General features: G+C 49.9%; 1 protein-coding gene across 3 annotated transcripts in view; it reads left to right on the forward strand.

Annotated features, from left to right (window-relative positions):
• LOC144821473 (uncharacterized) overlaps window positions 1-18846 on the forward strand; it is a 616628-nt gene that overhangs the window by 341503 nt on the left and 256279 nt on the right. For all 3 annotated transcript variants that reach the window (XM_078678562.1, XM_078678582.1, XM_078678572.1), the window contains one exon: window positions 15436-15633. In XM_078678562.1, the coding sequence (XP_078534688.1) occupies window positions 15436-15633 (198 nt within the window). The remainder of the gene's footprint in view (window positions 1-15435; window positions 15634-18846) is intronic.

Here is an 18846-nt window from a genome sequence, read left to right on the forward strand (position 1 = left end):
TTTACAACTTAATGTACTTGCTCTGTTCAGTCTGGGTATATGTAAAGGAATAAGAGGTAGAGCCAGCTGGAATGTCTTTCTAACCTAACTCTACACTCAATGTGCTTGGAGCTAGCAGGGAAACTAGCCAGCATCTCTACTCATGCTAGGCCTGGACCAGTGCAAAAAAAAAACAGCAAGATGCCAGCCCTCTCAAAGCAACCATAAACCACAACAAGCTTACAAGCTTGCTTGCTCGCTGATCTAGGGGCATTTCAACTCCACCAAATGGTCACTAGCCCCACCCACGTGGGTGGCCATCTGTTAGATCCCATATTTACGAACTTGGAGACGGCAACGGTGACTACCCCTATCCCGGTGGCCTGGTCTGACCACCTGATGGTTGAATTCTCTCTTCACATTGCAGAACAACTCCATAAAAATACCGAACAAATTGTCTTTAAGCGTCCTTGGAGAAAACTTAAACTTGAGGACTTCCACCATCTCCTTAGAGATGAACCCCCCCAGGCCCCTTTTGCAATACAGAGACAGATCACGACCTATTCTGTGCCTGGATTACCCGGGCACTTGACTCTCTTATCCCAGCAACCTGGAGCAAGTGCCGCTCCCAGGAACCTAGCCCCTGGTACGACGATACCCTGACACTACTGAGGAAAACATGCAAAAAAATTGAGAGACTGGAGGAAAGACTATGACCCAGAGAAAAAAGTGCGGTACCTGGCAGAATTAAAAGTCTATCATAGAGCCATCTGTAAAACGCGAGCAGCATATTATGCTAATGAGATTAGACTTAGTCCCAACCCTGCCTAATTTATTTTTAAAGTCCTTAAAGATCTTAGTGCAAAGAAAGTCTTGGTGCCGACAAACTATTCAGAATTTCATTGTGAAGAACTAGCCTCCTTCTTCCTGGAAAAAGTATGGGCTATCTACCGGTCCTTCCCTGCCACGACCCCATCTCGCACGTTCACCTCCCCTAGTACCAGGCTGGGGCCACGCCTCAACCTTCTCCCAGAGATCTCCATAGAAGAATTAAGTAAATTACTCGTAAAAATCAAATCCGGCTCCCCTGCCGATCCGCCTAAGCCTGCTCAGATCAGAGAATCTTCCTCGCTCTGTCTGACACCTCTGTGTCAGTTAATCAATGCCTCTTTTACATCTGCCACAGTACCTGCTAAATGGAAACAGGCCTGGGTTACCCCCATCCTCAAAAAAACCTACTCTGGACCCGACCAAGCCTGAGAACTATCGACCTATCTCTCTCCTCCCCTGAGTGGCAAAGGCTGCCGAAGCCCATGCTAACAGGATACTTACCAACTTTTTACATGCTAATACATTCTAGATGTCACTCAGCATGGCTTCCGCGCTGGTCATAGCATGGAGACTGCCCTCCTTGCAATGGCGGAACATCTGCAAACCATGCTTGATTCCGGTCAAACGGAGGCTCTGATCCTTTTGGATCTCAGCGCCACCTTTGATATGGTTTCCCATGAGGTCCTGCTTCGCCGCCTGAAGGAGGTAGGGATCTCGGACCTAGCCCTCGAATGGTTTAGATCATTCTTAACAGGAAGATCCTTCCGTGTCTCTACTTCTCCCTTCCTATCTCAAGCACATCCAATTGAGCAGGGCGTCCCCCATGGCTCGACATTGAGCCCTACACTGTTCAATCTCTATGTTCAGCCACTGGCTGCTGTCACCAGGCAATGGGACCTTACTATGGTCTCATATGCTGACGACACGCAGCTAGTGGTTGCACTTTCGGATGGCTCAAATCAGGATGCCCTCAAGTTCAAAAATGGGCTTGCTGCGGTGCAGACTGGATGACTTCTAACTACCTACAGTTGAACGCTAATAAGACCGAGGTCCTGATACTCGGTAAGAACACCGAGTTATGGGGTGACCACTGGTGGCCCACTGTCCTAGGTAAGACCCCTGTACCCAGAAATGAGGTCAAGAACTTGGGGGTATGGATAGACCCCTCGCTCAGTTTCTGTGGCCATACTAAAAAAGTTGCGGCCACTCATTTTGGCATCCTGCGTGGCATCAAACCAATTTGAAAGTTCTTTGACGCATCCACTAGGCAGCTGATAATTCAGTCCACCATTCCTTCTCATCTGGACTACGCCAGCTCCCTATTCTTGGGGGCTAATCAAGCCGAAATCATCCGGATGCAGCGCATTCAGAACGCAGCTGCCAGGGCCCTAGTCGGCCTTCCGCGGTTCTGCTCTGCCACCGATACCAACCGGACGCTTCATTGGCTCCCGGTGGCACAAAGGATTCATTTTAAGACGTTGTGTCTGTCCTTTAAAATCTTGAAGCTGGCCACTCCTAAAATCCTCGACAACCTGCTGACTCCATACGTCCCGTCTCGCCCTTTGCGCTCCATGGGGCAGCACTTGGTCATGGTGCCTCGTTTTAAGTGCTGTAGAGCGGGAGGTCGTTCCTTCTGCTATTTGGCAGCAAACCTGTGGAATATGCTTCCGATCCACATCCGAGCACTGAATGACCTACTGTCCTTCAGGAAGGCAGTTAAAACTCATCTCTTCCCTCTCAAAAAATGATCATTCTTCTGGTATTTGTCTTACTGAACCTCTATAGCTGCTTTCCACTAGGACACGTGACATGCTTCCAAGTATTCAGTTTGGGGCAACGTTAGCGATTCACAGAGGAATGTACAGTTGTAGAGCGGCCTTAAAAACATGTAAGAAGAAATTAATGTACCCAAGTGCAGTGATAGGCTTTCAAGCTAAAGGAAAAAAACACTGAGCTGAAGTTATCAGAGCCAAAAAAGGGAAGCATACTAAGTACTTTTCCTCCTATTTGACGTGCTGAAGGTAGATAAATAATGTGAAACTGAAATGATGAGAGGATCTTATCCGTAGGGAGAAGTATTGCTTGTGGAAATAGGTTGTTGTCTCAGTACACTTTCTAAGTCCAGTGATACACAAGAAAAAGAGCACACCAAAATGAAGATTTTTCTTTTTTACAATGGAAATCTTGCTAATATTTAATTTAGTGCTCTAAAAGAACAAGGGTCCCGACAAACAGCCACACATTCAATAATTCATTAAGTTTCAGCATGACACAATGTCAATGCAAGCAAGTAAAACCAACATTTATTAACTAATAAAACAAGTGGTGGGCTGAGTAAAGGGAAGCAGAAAACATAAAATTCATATAGCGGTTGACGTGTGGTGCAGCGGGCAGGGCGACGTACTCCGGAACACATGGGCTCACGGTGTGATTGCCGGCAGCAGGTTAGCCCAGCACCATATGACTCTGGGAAATAACTCGCTTAATCTTCCTGACGGCCCCCAGCGCCTTGACACCCTCGGGTAATTGTTCGCACTTTACAAATACTGGTATTTATTATATAACGGAATTCAGGCAGTTATATGTGATGTAACTCAGAATTATGGGGCTCATTAGGGTATCGGTCGGTCGGACGACTGATTGCCATCGCAGCAGGAATGGGACCACCCGACAAGGAGTCTGAGGTCCCATCCCACGGTATTACGATAGGACCGCCAGCACGGTGGTCGAAATGTGTTCAATAACGCTGCGGCTTGTGTTGCGGCCCTGGAAATCGGCTGCAACAATATCTGCAGTGTTCTTGAGCACTTTGTGCACATTCATGAAACGTGTGCTAATGCATGGATGTTTAGCGGCACCACATGTGCCACTCTGGCCACTTAGCAGTGAACAACGGGGGACAGAGCACCTGCTCGGGGTCCCCCAAGTGTTTCTGTCTGTCTTTACATGGCTGTGGGACACTACAATCCCTACTGCACTGCTCTCCATTGTAGGGATTACAGTCCGACCACCGTCCCGACGGGCACCTTGAGCCTGCCGGAGGCGACCGTCTTTCTCCCTGACCACCGCGCACAGAACAATGGTATCATAATCCAGCGGTCTGACCGATGCCCTGGATGTGGGCTGGTAGTCCGCCCGGCATCATGAGGGCCCTATATTCTTTGTCACAATTTGCATATAGCAACATATCAGCCCTATACAGGATTGTATAAACAGTAAGTGACTGCTTTATAGCCTGAAGACGTAGACTGTTCCGGCGTGTGGCTTCTTGCATTGTTCATTACACTTTCTGCGGTAGTGTACTGATGTTCTAACCAGCTCAGCGGCTCTGTTCACACGCTTATAGACTATGATAACTCTGGCGTGTCTTCCGTATCCTGCATTCCACAACAGGTGCATCGCGACATCATCCTTCACGTGCTCCTCATTCATGACCCACTTCCGGTTCATGTTTAACACTGTACCGGACTCTTGCTAAAGATCTAAATCCACCAGTCACTTGCCCCAGTTTCCACTACTAAATGTGCTTTGGATCACATGACCCTTCATACTTCGTCTATTGCCCTTAGCAGGCGTTTGCGATATCTTCACCATGGTGGGATTGGTCCCATTGTACTCAGTGCCTAATTTGTGCCGGTGCTTTCCGGTGCTCAGCACTGGCACTTAATTGCCAGAACTGGGGCTTATGACTGTCTGCCACATGGTAGTGGTGTCTACCAATTTATGTACGAGCACAACAACTTCTGTTTATAATTTCAATTTCCAATTATTAGTATTTGCCTTCAAAACCATTCTTATAGATTTGGGGGCCTGTAATAGTATGAATTGTCACACTTTTAAGAGTGTGATGATTAGTAGTGTGTTGATGCTGTCATTGGCAGTGCTGCCAGGGGCAACGGATGGTGCAAGCTCTAGTGTCCTCCTATCGAGGGCCCCGGCACTACGTTTTTTACAAAATAAGTACTGATTGTACTCCCTTGGGACAGAAGTTACCCTGTGATTTTGTGACGCCCCTAGGTTTGACCTCCTTAACAGTATCCTCTCAGGCAACGTATTGTATTGTCCTGATGATGATCCATGTATTACTATAGGACTGAAATGTAGTTGACTTTGGCACACTGCCCCTTTACTGTATATACAATCCTGTAGAGGGCTGATTTGATTTTATATGCTCATTGTGACTTCACATAAAGCTGTCTGAGTTTCTCTATATGATTTTTGTTTTCTGTCTCCTTTGACTCCGCCCACCGCTTTCTTTCTTTGGTAGTAAATATGGTTTTGGTTGCTTTTATAGACATTGTGTCATGCTGAAACGTATTAAATTATTGAATATGTGAATGTTGAATGTAAGCACCCTTGTTCCTTCAGAATATTTGTACCCCTTGTCCCTGTATATCCTCCGGTTTCCCTAGTTTTGAAGAATAATTTAATATAGAGCATGTAGAACAATGCATATCATCCAAAACATTTAAATCTAAAAAAATGTAAACTAAAATACAACAGATTAATGAGAGATTAATGTGTGAAAGCTTAAAAATGAAGGATGCTTTTGACCAGCAGCCTTATTAGCTGAGCCGAATACATAGAAATGTGTGCACCGAAGGAGGTTTTTTTGGGAAGGGGGGATGTTTGCTTTAAATTTTGTGGAGTGGTGCTTTTTTAGGGCTCGGGCCTACGCCACCACGAAGTGGGGGGCGGAGCTTCCGAGCTCTTATGCGTTAAAAAAAAAAGAATTCAGAAAGGTGTCCGGCTGGCACATTCCTTAGTTTTTTATGGCATCTGCCTAGTGATTCGTCTTCGCTGTGCTGTCTATTTAGTAGCGTTGACGTGATAGGCTATATGTAATTTACGCGGGCCCGATTTGGCATATTTTCGGCGGTTTCGCGCACGGCATACTTATTAATCTTAATTAGGAGCTGTCAGAGTGCCCGTGTAATGCAATCCAGATGGTGCGAGCGCGTTCACCATTGCATTGCATGTATCATGCGCGCGTTTAACATTTACCTTTCGCGCACGGCAGTCCATTCATTTTAATTAGGAGCTGTCAGAGTGCCACGTTCACGGCGGAGATAATGGAAAGAAGTTTCCTGTAGCTTCAAGGGCAGTCACAGTATTTTTTAAGATACCTCGCATACAAGCACCCATTTGCCTCTTCTCTGCGAGGAGTGATTCCCGTAGCTGTTTTATCCTCCCTTCAATATGTTAGAATTTAACAGAGATTTTCGCAATAAACAAAAACACCTATGTAGATTGCGGCGTGTTTTATTTGCCATCAGCACTGTCTGGATTAAGTGAGACCCTCGAGGCCCCGGTGTCACTGCACCTGCTGCACCCCTGGACATCTCTGTTAAACTCTAACATATTGAAGGGAGGAGAAAACAGCTACGGAAATCACTCCTTGCAGAGAAGAGGCAAATGTTCGTGCAACAACAGAAATATCTTTTCAGAAATCTTGAAAGACTGCGCACTTTTATTTTAGAAGACACGCGGATTGGCGAGGCAAGGGTGCTTGTATGCGAGGTATCTTAAAAAGTGAGTGCAGAGTAGTGAGTAGTGCAGAGTGGTAGTGCGTAGTGCAGAGTGCAGAGTGGTAGTGCAGAGTGGTAGTGCGTAGTGCAGAGTGGTAGTGCGTAGTGCAGAGTGGTAGTGCGTAGTGCGTAGTGCAGAGTGGTAGTGCGTAGTGCAGAGTGGTAGTGCGTAGTGCAGAGTGGTAGTGCGTAGTGCAGAGTGCAGAGTGGCAGTGCGTAGTGCAGAGTGCAGAGTGGCAGTGCGTAGTGCAGAGTGCAGAGTGGCAGTCCGTAGTGCAGAGTGCAGAGTGGTAGTGCAGAGTGCAGAGTGGTAGTGCGTAGTGCAGAGTGGTAGTGCGTGTAGTGCGTAGTGCAGAGTGGTAGTGCGTAGTGCAGAGTGGTAGTGCGTAGTGCAGAGTGGTAGTGCGTAGTGCAGAGTGCAGAGTGGTAGTGCAGAGTGGTAGTGCGTAGTGCAGAGTGGTAGTGCGTAGTGCAGAGTGGTAGTGCAGAGTGGTAGTGCGTAGTGCAGAGTGGTAGTGCGTAGTGCAGAGTGGTAGTGCGTAGTGCAGAGTGGTAGTGAGTAGTGCAGAGTGGTAGTGCAGAGTGGTAGTGCAGAGTGCAGAGTGGTAGTGCAGAGTGCAGAGTGGTAGTGCAGAGTGCAGAGTGGTAGTGCAGAGTGCAGAGTGGTAGTGCGTAGTGCAGAGTGGTAGTGCGTAGTGCGTAGTGCAGAGTGGTAGTGCGTAGTGCAGAGTGGTAGTGCGTAGTGCAGAGTGGTAGTGCGTAGTGCAGAGTGGTAGTGCGTAGTGCAGAGTGGTAGTGCGTAGTGCAGAGTGCAGAGTGGTAGTGCGTAGTGCGTAGTGCAGAGTGGTAGTGCGTAGTGCAGAGTGGTAGTGCGTAGTGCAGAGTGCAGAGTGGTAGTACATAGTGCAGAGTGGTAGTACATAGTGCAGAGTGGTAGTACGTAGTGCAGAGTGGTAGTGCGTAGTGCAGAGTGGTAGTGCGTAGTGCAGAGTGGTAGTGCAGAGTGCAGAGTGGTAGTGCAGAGTGCAGAGTGGTAGTGCAGAGTGCAGAGTGGTAGTGCGTAGTGCAGAGTGGTAGTGCGTAGTGCGTAGTGCAGAGTGGTAGTGCGTAGTGCAGAGTGGTAGTGCGTAGTGCAGAGTGGTAGTGCGTAGTGCAGAGTGGTAGTGCGTAGTGCAGAGTGGTAGTGCAGAGTGGTAGTGCATAGTGCAGAGTGGTAGTGCGTAGTGCAGAGTGGTAGTGCGTAGTGCAGAGTGGTAGTGCGTAGTGCAGAGTGGTAGTGCGTAGTGCAGAGTGGTAGTGCGTAGTGCAGAGTGGTAGTGCGTAGTGCAGAGTGGTAGTGCGTAGTGCAGAGTGGTAGTGCGTAGTGCAGAGTGGTAGTGCGTAGTGCAGAGTGGTAGTGCAGAGTGGTAGTGCAGAGTGGTAGTGCAGAGTGGTAGTGCAGAGTGGTAGTGCAGAGTGGTAGTGCAGAGTGGTAGTGCGTAGTGCAGAGTGGTAGTGCGTAGTGCAGAGTGGTAGTGCGTAGTGCAGAGTGGTAGTGCGTAGTGCAGAGTGGTAGTGCGTAGTGCAGAGTGGTAGTGCGTAGTGCAGAGTGGTAGTGCGTAGTGCAGAGTGGTAGTGCGTAGTGCAGAGTGGTAGTGCAGAGCGCAGAGTGGTAGTGCAGAGCGCAGAGTGGTAGTGCGTAGTGCAGAGTGGTAGTGCGTAGTGCAGAGTGGTAGTGCGTAGTGCAGAGTGGTAGTGCGTAGTGCAGAGTGGTAGTGCAGAGTGGTAGTGCGTAGTGCAGAGTGGTAGTGCGTAGTGCAGAGTGGAAGTACAGAGTGGTAGTGCGTAGTGCAGAGTGGTAGTGCAGAGTGGTAGTGCGTAGTGCGTAGTGCAGAGTGGTAGTGCAGAGTGCAGAGTGGTAGTGCGTAGTGCAGAGTGGTAGTGCGTAGTGCAGAGTGGTAGTGCGTAGTGCAGAGTGGTAGTGCGTAGTGCAGAGTGGTAGTGCGTAGTGCAGAGTGGTAGTGCGTAGTGCAGAGTGGTAGTGCGTAGTGCAGAGTGGTAGTGCAGAGTGGTAGTGCGTAGTGCAGAGTGGTAGTGCGTAGTGCAGAGTGGTAGTGCGTAGTGCAGAGTGGTAGTGCGTAGTGCAGAGTGGTAGTGCGTAGTGCAGAGTGGTAGTGCGTAGTGCAGAGTGGTAGTGCGTAGTGCAGAGTGGTAGTGCGTAGTGCAGAGTGGTAGTGCGTAGTGCAGAGTGCAGAGTGGTAGTGCAAAGTGCAGAGTGGTAGTGCGTAGTGCAGAGTGCAGAGTGGTAGTGCAGAGTGGTAGTGCGTAGTGCAGAGTGCAGAGTCGTAGTGCAGAGTGGTAGTGCAGAGTGGTAGTGCGTAGTGCAGAGTGGTAGTGCGTAGTGCAGAGTGGTAGTGCGTAGTGCAGAGTGGTAGTGCGTAGTGCAGAGTGGTAGTGCGTAGTGCAGAGTGGTAGTGCGTAGTGCAGAGTGGTAGTGCGTAGTGCAGAGTGGTAGTGCAGAGTGCAGAGTGGTAGTGCAGAGTGCAGAGTGGTAGTGCAGAGTGCAGAGTGGTAGTGCAGAGTGCAGAGTGGTAGTGCAGAGTGGTAGTGCAGAGTGGTAGTGCAGAGTGGTAGTGCAGAGTGGTAGTGCAGAGTGGTAGTGCAGAGTGGTAGTGCGTAGTGCAGAGTGGTAGTGCGTAGTGCAGAGTGGTAGTGCGTAGTGCAGAGTGGTAGTGCGTAGTGCAGAGTGGTAGTGCGTAGTGCAGAGTGGTAGTGCGTAGTGCAGAGTGCAGAGTGGTAGTGCGTAGTGCGTAGTGCAGAGTGGTAGTGCGTAGTGCAGAGTGGTAGTGCGTAGTGCAGAGTGGTAGTGCGTAGTGCAGAGTGGTAGTGCGTAGTGCAGAGTGGTAGTGCGTAGTGCAGAGTGGTAGTGCGTAGTGCAGAGTGGTAGTGCGTAGTGCAGAGTGGTAGTGCGTAGTGCAGAGTGGTAGTGCAAAGTGCAGAGTGGTAGTGCGTAGTGCAGAGTGCAGAGTGGTAGTGCGTAGTGCAGAGTGGTAGTGCGTAGTGCGTAGTGCAGAGTGGTAGTGCGTAGTGCAGAGTGGTAGTGCGTAGTGCAGAGTGGTAGTGCGTAGTGCAGAGTGGTAGTGCGTAGTGCAGAGTGGTAGTGCAGAGTGCAGAGTGGTAGTGCAGAGTGCAGAGTGGTAGTGCAGAGTGCAGAGTGGTAGTGCAGAGTGGTAGTGCAGAGTGGTAGTGCAGAGTGGTAGTGCAGAGTGGTAGTGCAGAGTGGTAGTGCAGAGTGGTAGTGCAGAGTGGTAGTGCAGAGTGGTAGTGCAGAGTGGTAGTGCAGAGTGGTAGTGCAGAGTGGTAGTGCAGAGTGGTAGTGCAGAGTGGTAGTGCAGAGTGGTAGTGCAGAGTGGTAGTGCAGAGTGGTAGTGCGTAGCGCAGAGTGGTAGTGCGTAGCGCAGAGTGGTAGTGCGTAGCGCAGAGTGGTAGCGCGTAGCGCAGAGTGGTAGCGCGTAGCGCAGAGTGGTAGCGCGTAGCGCAGAGTGGTAGCGCGTAGCGCAGAGTGGTAGCGCGTAGCGCAGAGTGGTAGCGCGTAGCGCAGAGTGGTAGCGCGTAGCGCAGAGTGGTAGCGCGTAGCGCAGAGTGGTAGCGCGTAGCGCAGAGTGGAAGTACAGAGTGGTAGTGCGTAGTGCAGAGTGTTAGTGCGTAGTGCAGAGTGTTAGTGCGTAGTGCAGAGTGTTAGTGCGTAGTGCAGAGTGTTAGTGCGTAGTGCAGAGTGTTAGTGCGTAGTGCAGAGTGGTAGTGCGTAGTGCAGAGTGGTAGTGCGTAGTGCAGAGTGGTAGTGCGTAGTGCAGAGTGGTAGTGCAGAGTGCAGAGTGGTAGTGCAGAGTGCAGAGTGCAGGGTGGTAGTGCGTAGTGCAGAGTGCAGGGTGGCAGTGCGTAGTGCAGAGTGCAGAGTGGCAGTGCGTAGTGCAGAGTGCAGAGTGGCAGTGCGTAGTGCAGAGTGGCAGTGCGTAGTGCAGAGTGGCAGTGCGTAGTGCAGAGTGGCAGTGCGTAGTGCAGAGTGGCAGTGCGTAGTGCAGAGTGGCAGTGCAGAGTGCAGAGTGGCAGTGCAGAGTGCAGAGTGGCAGTGCAGAGTGCAGAGTGGCAGTGCGTAGTGCAGAGTGGCAGTGCGTAGTGCAGAGTGGCAGTGCGTAGTGCAGAGTGGCAGTGCGTAGTGCAGAGTGGCAGTGCGTAGTGCAGAGTGGCAGTGCGTAGTGCAGAGTGGCAGTGCGTAGTGCAGAGTGGCAGTGCGTAGTGCAGAGTGGCAGTGCGTAGTGCAGAGTGGCAGTGCGTAGTGCAGAGTGGCAGTGCGTAGTGCAGAGTGGCAGTGCGTAGTGCAGAGTGGCAGTGCAGAGTGCAGAGTGGCAGTGCAGAGTGCAGAGTGGTAGTGCGTTGTGCAGAGTGCAGAGTGGTAGTGCGTAGTGCAGAGTGGTAGTGCGTTGTGCAGAGTGCAGAGTGGTAGTGCGTAGTGCAGAGTGGTAGTGCGTAGTGCAGAGTGTTAGTGCGTAGTGCAGAGTGTTAGTGCGTAGTGCAGAGTGTTAGTGCGTAGTGCAGAGTGTTAGTGCGTAGTGCAGAGTGGTAGTGCGTAGTGCAGAGTGCAGAGTGGTAGTGCAGAGTGGTAGTGCGTAGTGCAGAGTGCAGAGTGGTAGTGCGTAGTGCAGAGTGCAGAGTGGTAGTGCGTAGTGCAGAGTGGTAGTGCGTAGTGCAGAGTGCAGAGTGGTAGTGCGTAGTGCAGAGTGCAGAGTGGTAGTGCGTAGTGCAGAGTGGTAGTGCGTAGTGCAGAGTGGTAGTGCGTAGTGCAGAGTGGTAGTGCGTAGTGCAGAGTGGTAGTGCGTAGTGCAGAGTGGTAGTGCAGAGTGCAGAGTGGTAGTGCAGAGTGCAGAGTGGTAGTGCAGAGTGCAGAGTGGTAGTGCAGAGTGCAGAGTGGTAGTGCGTAGTGCAGAGTGCAGAGTGGTAGTGCAGAGTGGTAGTGCGTAGTGCAGAGTGCAGAGTGGTAGTGCGTAGTGCAGAGTGCAGAGTGGTAGTGCGTAGTGCAGAGTGGCAGTGCGTAGTGCAGAGTGGCAGTGCGTAGTGCAGAGTGGCAGTGCGTAGTGCAGAGTGGCAGTGCGTAGTGCAGAGTGGCAGTGCGTAGTGCAGAGTGGCAGTGCGTAGTGCAGAGTGGCAGTGCGTAGTGCAGAGTGGCAGTGCGTAGTGCAGAGTGGTAGTGCGTAGTGCAGAGTGGTAGTGCAGAGTGCAGAGTGGTAGTGCAGAGTGCAGAGTGGTAGTGCAGAGTGCAGAGTGGTAGTGCAGAGTGCAGAGTGGTAGTGCAGAGTGGCAGTGCGTAGTGCAGAGTGGCAGTGCGTAGTGCAGAGTGGTAGTGCGTAGTGCAGAGTGGTAGTGCGTAGTGCAGAGTGGTAGTGCGTAGTGCAGAGTGGTAGTGCGTAGTGCAGAGTGCAGAGTGGTAGTGCGTAGTGCAGAGTGGTAGTGCGAAGTGCAGAGTGCAGAGTGGTAGTGCGTAGTGCAGAGTGCAGAGTGGTAGTGCGAAGTGCAGAGTGCAGAGTGGTAGTGCGTAGTGCAGAGTGGTAGTGCGTAGTGCAGAGTGGTAGTGCGTAGTGCAGAGTGGTAGTGCGTAGTGCAGAGTGGTAGTGCAGAGTGCAGAGTGGTAGTGCAGAGTGCAGAGTGGTAGTGCAGAGTGCAGAGTGGTAGTGCAGAGTGCAGAGTGGTAGTGCAGAGTGCAGAGTGGTAGTGCGTAGTGCAGAGTGCAGAGTGGTAGTGCGTAGTGCAGAGTGCAGAGTGGTAGTGCGTAGTGCAGAGTGGTAGTGCGTAGTGCAGAGTGGTAGTGCGTAGTGCAGAGTGGTAGTGCGTAGTGCAGAGTGGTAGTGCGTAGTGCGTAGTGCAGAGTGGTAGTGCGTAGTGCAGAGTGGTAGTGCGTAGTGCAGAGTGGTAGTGCAGAGTGCAGAGTGGTAGTGCAGAGTGCAGAGTGGTAGTGCAGAGTGGTAGTGCAGAGTGCAGAGTGGTAGTGCAGAGTGCAGAGTGGTAGTGCGTAGTGCAGAGTGCAGGGTGGTAGTGCGTAGTGCAGAGTGCAGAGTGGCAGTGCGTAGTGCAGAGTGGCAGTGCGTAGTGCAGAGTGGCAGTGCGTAGTGCAGAGTGGCAGTGCGTAGTGCAGAGTGGCAGTGCGTAGTGCAGAGTGGCAGTGCGTAGTGCAGAGTGGCAGTGCGTAGTGCAGAGTGGCAGTGCGTAGTGCAGAGTGGCAGTGCGTAGTGCAGAGTGGCAGTGCGTAGTGCAGAGTGGCAGTGCGTAGTGGTAGTGCGTAGTGCAGAGTGGTAGTGCGTAGTGCAGAGTGGTAGTGCGTAGTGCAGAGTGGTAGTGCGTAGTGCAGAGTGGTAGTGCGTAGTGCAGAGTGGTAGTGCAGAGTGCAGAGTGGTAGTGCAGAGTGGTAGTGCGTAGTGCAGAGTGGTAGTGCGTAGTGCAGAGTGCAGAGTGGCAGTGCGTAGTGCAGAGTGGCAGTGCGTAGTGCAGAGTGGTAGTGCGTAGTGGTAGTGCGTAGTGCAGAGTGGTAGTGCAGAGTGGTAGTGCGTAGTGCAGAGTGGTAGTGCGTAGTGCAGAGTGGTAGTGCGTAGTGGTAGTGCGTAGTGCAGAGTGGCAGTGCGTAGTGCAGAGTGGCAGTGCGTAGTGCAGAGTGGCAGTGCGTAGTGCAGAGTGGCAGTGCGTAGTGCAGAGTGGCAGTGCGTAGTGGCAGTGCGTAGTGCAGAGTGGCAGTGCGTAGTGCAGAGTGGCAGTGCGTAGTGCAGAGTGGCAGTGCGTAGTGCAGAGTGGCAGTGCGTAGTGCAGAGTGGCAGTGCGTAGTGCAGAGTGGCAGTGCGTAGTGCAGAGTGGCAGTGCGTAGTGCGTAGTGCAGAGTGGCAGTGCGTAGTGCAGAGTGGTAGTGCAGAGTGCAGAGTGGTAGTGCAGAGTGCAGAGTGGTAGTGCAGAGTGCAGAGTGGTAGTGCGTAGTGCAGAGTGGTAGTGCAGAGTGGTAGTGCAGAGTGGTAGTGCAGAGTGCAGAGTGGTAGTGCAGAGTGTTAGTGCGTAGTGCAGAGTGTTAGTGCGTAGTGCAGAGTGTTAGTGCGTAGTGCAGAGTGGTAGTGCGTAGTGCAGAGTGGTAGTGCGTAGTGCAGAGTGGTAGTGCGTAGTGCAGAGTGGTAGTGCGTAGTGCAGAGTGGTAGTGCAGAGTGGTAGTGCGTAGTGCAGAGTGCAGAGTGGTAGTGCGTAGTGCAGAGTGCAGAGTGGTAGTGCGTAGTGCAGAGTGCAGAGTGGTAGTGCGTAGTGCAGAGTGCAGAGTGGTAGTGCGTAGTGCAGAGTGCAGAGTGGTAGTGCGAAGTGCAGAGTGCAGAGTGGCAGTGCGTAGTGCAGAGTGGCAGTGCGTAGTGCAGAGTGGCAGTGCGTAGTGCAGAGTGGTAGTAGGTAGTGCAGAGTGGTAGTGCAGAGTGCAGAGTGGTAGTGCAGAGTGGTAGTGCGTAGTGCAGAGTGGTAGTGCAGAGTGGTAGTGCGTAGTGCAGAGTGGTAGTGCGTAGTGCAGAGTGGCAGTGCGTAGTGCAGAGTGGTAGTGCGTAGTGCAGAGTGGTAGTGCGTAGTGCAGAGTGGTAGTGCGTAGTGCAGAGTGCAGAGTGGTAGTGCAGAGTGGTAGTGCAGAGTGGTAGTGCGTAGTGCAGAGTCGTAGTGCAGAGTGGTAGTGCGTAGTGCAGAGTGCAGAGTGGTAGTGCGTAGTGCAGAGTGCAGAGTGGTAGTGCGAAGTGCAGAGTGGTAGTGCGAAGTGCAGAGTGGTAGTGCGAAGTGCAGAGTGGTAGTGCGAAGTGCAGAGTGGTAGTGCGAAGTGCAGAGTGGTAGTGCGTAGTGCAGAGTGGTAGTAGGTAGTGCAGAGTGGTAGTGCGTAGTGCAGAGTGGTAGTAGGTAGTGCAGAGTGGTAGTGCAGAGTGGTAGTGCGTAGTGCAGAGTGGTAGTGCGTAGTGCAGAGTGGTAGTGCGTAGTGCAGAGTGGTAGTGCGTAGTGCAGAGTGGTAGTGCGTAGTGCAGAGTGGTAGTGCAGAGTGCAGAGTGGTAGTGCGTAGTGCAGAGTGGTAGTGCGAAGTGCAGAGTGCAGAGTGGTAGTGCGAAGTGCGTAGTGCAGAGTGGCAGTGCGTAGTGCAGAGTGGCAGTGCGTAGTGCAGAGTGGTAGTAGGTAGTGCAGAGTGGTAGTAGGTAGTGCAGAGTGGTAGTAGGTAGTGCAGAGTGTTAGTGCGTAGTGCAGAGTGTTAGTGCGTAGTGCAGAGTGGTAGTGCGTAGTGCAGAGTGGTAGTGCGTAGTGCAGAGTGGTAGTGCGTAGTGCAGAGTGGTAGTGCATAGTGCAGAGTGGTAGTGCGTAGTGCAGAGTGGTAGTGCGTAGTGGTAGTGCGTAGTGCAGAGTGGTAGTGCGTAGTGCAGAGTGGTAGTGCAGAGTGGTAGTGCGTAGTGCAGAGTGGTAGTGCGTAGTGCAGAGTGGTAGTGCAGAGTGGTAGTGCGTAGTGCAGAGTGGTAGTGCAGAGTGGTAGTGCGTAGTGCAGAGTGCATAGTGCAGAGTGGAGAGTGGTAGTGCAGAGTGGAGAGTGGTAGTGCAGAGTGGTAGTGCAGAGTGGTAGTGCAGAGTGCCTAAAACACATTGCCATTTTCAATGCCATTATCTCTAACTTAAAACAAACCCGAGCCCTAATGCATTCCTAATGCTTGTTTCCATGGAAGACGAGTGTTCCTACACTTGATGCCATGACAAGTAACCGAAGGTGGGATCCTGGAGTGACGTTGTTAATATAGGTTTAATAACGAAAAGGTCATTTGTAGTAGAGGCCACAATGATTCTTTCAAGTGAATGTGGAAATGGGGAGACTGAATGGGCACTGCTTAGAACCGCATTGTTTCCTATGCAGGACATGCTATAAAGCATGCCACTTTGTACTGGTAAGACAGTCTATTCTTGTGTGGATTGTTTGAAAATAGATATTGATCCGGTTTTTGTCTAGTGACTTTCAAAGCACCAGTGAAATGCCAAAACACTCGAGTTCTCATGGAAAAGAACTGCTATGTAAATCTTCTCCTGCCTTCTTTAGGTCAGACGACGACATCAACAAATGAAGATGGAGTCGTCACATCCGGACACGGCACCCCCGGAAGGAAGGGTTCCAACTTGGGTACCACACAAAAGGCAGATGCCGAAGAGCCTGTAGCAGTCACAATTCCTCCTCTCACTGCTAACGAAACTGGAAAACTACTCACACTCAGTACTCAACCAAGGGAACATTTTTGGGGTACACATTTTTAACATTTGAAATGTTATATAAACACACTATTTTATTTGAGCTGTTTTACTTTTTCACAGTGTTTGATAATGACGTTTTTTTATTTATAACGCTCCTAATGAGTATGGTCCGCTGTTTCTACATGTCAGGTGTTGTATTGGATGTTCACAGTTGATAGAGAGAAAAAATTTCTTGCATGTGTTTGGAAGAGCTGTACTGCTTTGGAGGGGGCCTCACTGAGAAGGGTACTGCTCAGAGGGTGTGCTGTGAAGCTTCAAAAATGTTTTAAGTTTCAAAAGAGATTTTATTAGGAATGTAATACAATGCATCAGGAAAAAACAAGTGTTACATCATCAAAAGAAAATATTATTCAACATTCCAACAATGGCATCAAGGCAAATGAACGTATAGTATAAAAAGATCGTTGGCATAGACAACGGGACTAAGAATAAAAAATAAAGAAATATGCACGATAAATCAAGGTTACATTATATAAATTAAATTAACAATTGAGTATATCAAGGAGGTAGAGCAACTTCTTGAATGGAAGGTAATGGAGCAAATGAACTTTTGGCACACTTATCTAAAAATGTCGTAACAGGGGACCATAGAAGTAATCGTTTGGGTTTCAAGGACATGGGAAAGACAAAAGTTGTATCCAGTCTGCGATATCTACACACTCACCCATGCAGTTCACTCACATCCACACAGTTACTCACACATCCACTCATGTATTCATGGATATACTAACACATGTACTCACAAACCTATACAGTAACTGAGACAAGAACATACTCTCCCATAAACATCTCTCACACTCTCTTCCCATACAGTCCCTCACACACCCATTCACTCACTCCTACAGCCACTCACACACCCACTCACTTGCACACTCATTCGTGCAACCATACAGGCACTCATGTACACTGTTAGTGACCCATACATACACGTATATACTTGCTCAGTCACCCATTCAGCTATTCATTCTCCCTCTCATTCACCATTTACAGCCACTGACACCCCCACCCGCTCACCCATTGAAAAACTCACAACCACTCACTCATGTAATCTCTCACATACCCCCTCACTCTTCCATACACCACTTACACATCTACTCACTCACCCATACAGGCACTCCCACAGCCACTTCCCTTAGTATACATGTTCAACACTCATAATCCCTGGATGGTGTTATCAATGATGTCATCAGTGATGCTATTTGAGATGTCATTAGTGATGTCATTTAAGATGCCTTCAGTGCTGTCATTTCAGATGTCATCAGTGATGTCACTGACCATGTCATGAGTGATGTGATATGTAGAGTCATAAGTAGTGCACTGTGGGGGCGTAAGTTATAGTTAACTGCTGAATTTCTTAGATTTTAAATGAGTAAAATGTGAGCCTCACTATAATGTTCCTGTAACCTTTTATTTTTTTTGTTGTGAATTTGTAAGTTTTTTTTCTATTTCCTAACTATAACGTTACTGTAACCTTTGTTTTTTCAGTGAATGAACATATATATAATATTTCACTCCTCGCTTCTGTGACCATCTGGCTGCTGGTTGGGGGCAGTTGGTCCGTAATGGTTTACTTTCTTGCTGCCCTTAAAGTCTTTGGTTTGGGATTCCGTGTTTTTTTTTTGTCGCTTTCCCTCATGTGTTGCGGCTGGTGGCTTCTCAACTTATGTATTTCATACTGTAGACTTACACAACTGCGCCCTCTAGCATCCGGCTATGGACACACACACTGCTTCTCTCGAGCTGTACCACTGTCACTCCTCCTGTTGGGCTGTGCCTCAGATGTGGCACTTATTACATTGGCGAGCTTCTTCCCTGCTTTTGATGAGGAACAAAGGCTGGTTGCTGCTGTAGTCAAATGGCCTCTTATCCTCCCAGTGGTAATGTCAGGTGGTCATCAGGAGGTGAGTGATCTCCTCCACTCACAGCATGGCTTCACTACATCGAAGCTTCAGTCCTGATTAAGATGAGGGAGGCAGGAAGCTCCTACCTCTACTGAAGGTACTTGGGTTGCGTTGGGGAAAACAGTGCATATCTGTTCTCCCACCACTTTGGGGAGTTGTTTGAGACCAGAAGCCTTCCAGTCTGCCTTATCTCTCCCACACAGACCTCCCTCTCTCAGTGGTCCCCTATGCACAAGCGCAACGGGATCTCTTCCCATGTGCAGGAGTTTGTGTTTTGCCTCTCCACTGGCTGCCTTGTTGGCATGTTTTTCCCACCTTGCAGGGAAATGCTCACACTTTCTCATCACTTTCACATGAGGGATGGAGCCGGATGGTTGAAGTTTAAGATTTGTCATAATACTGCGAGGGATCTTGCAAACCACAGTTCAAATACGGATGCTCTCGCGTGCACTCTTGGCAGTACTGGTTCCGGTAAATTAGAGCTCCGTTGAGCACACTCTTCTTGACTGTACACCCTAATTGTATGTGTTGTTGGTGTGTTTAGGTGCTCCTCTCACACAGTCCTGATGAAGACTCCACTCTAAGGATCGAATCACCTTGAACTTCTAAGGGGTCGAAACGTTGACTATTACTAACTATTACACAAGTCCTGATAAATGAAATTCATTATGGGTGTCTTCTAATGCTATGTGTTTTACTGGAACAGTTGACCTGTGATAGGCCGGAAAGTCTCACTATGTGAATTTGATGTATATGTCACATTACCTCTCCCTTGTCCATTACCCTCACTCACTCACTTTGAACCAGAACACCCCTACCCTTCCTTTCCTAACACTAGAGCACATTTGTTACAAATATATTTATGATTCTAGATGTAAGAGCAACTGCGTTGCCTAACTAAATTGATTATTGCTTTGAAAATTAATTGCATTCACTGCAGATTATGCAAAATTGGTGTTGTGAATGCCGCTATTTCTTTCGTATTGTTAAATTGTGGCTACTTTGACCAATTGTTTATTGTACTGAAATTTGGCCCGGGTTTGTTAACATTTCGGGTAGCCCCATTGATACTCAACATCCAGTAACAAAAGCAGCAGTGCTGGGGGCCTGTTTTGTTCAGCAGTAGTGCTTCATGCTTGCCTTCCCCTCCTGCGCAAACTTCCAAGGGGTGGGGACCAGCCTGACAAAATTGCCAGGGCTGCTTTGGGTTCCAAGTCCGGCAATGGGCTCACCCTCAGCTAGGGATTTCAGAGTAGGGACGGTGTCTGTGTGCAGCGTGGACAACCATCCTCATCGCCAAT

The sequence above is a fragment of the Lissotriton helveticus genome, chromosome 1_1 (assembly GCF_964261635.1).
Source record: "Lissotriton helveticus chromosome 1_1, aLisHel1.1, whole genome shotgun sequence".
Taxonomy (NCBI): Eukaryota; Metazoa; Chordata; class Amphibia; order Caudata; family Salamandridae; genus Lissotriton; species Lissotriton helveticus.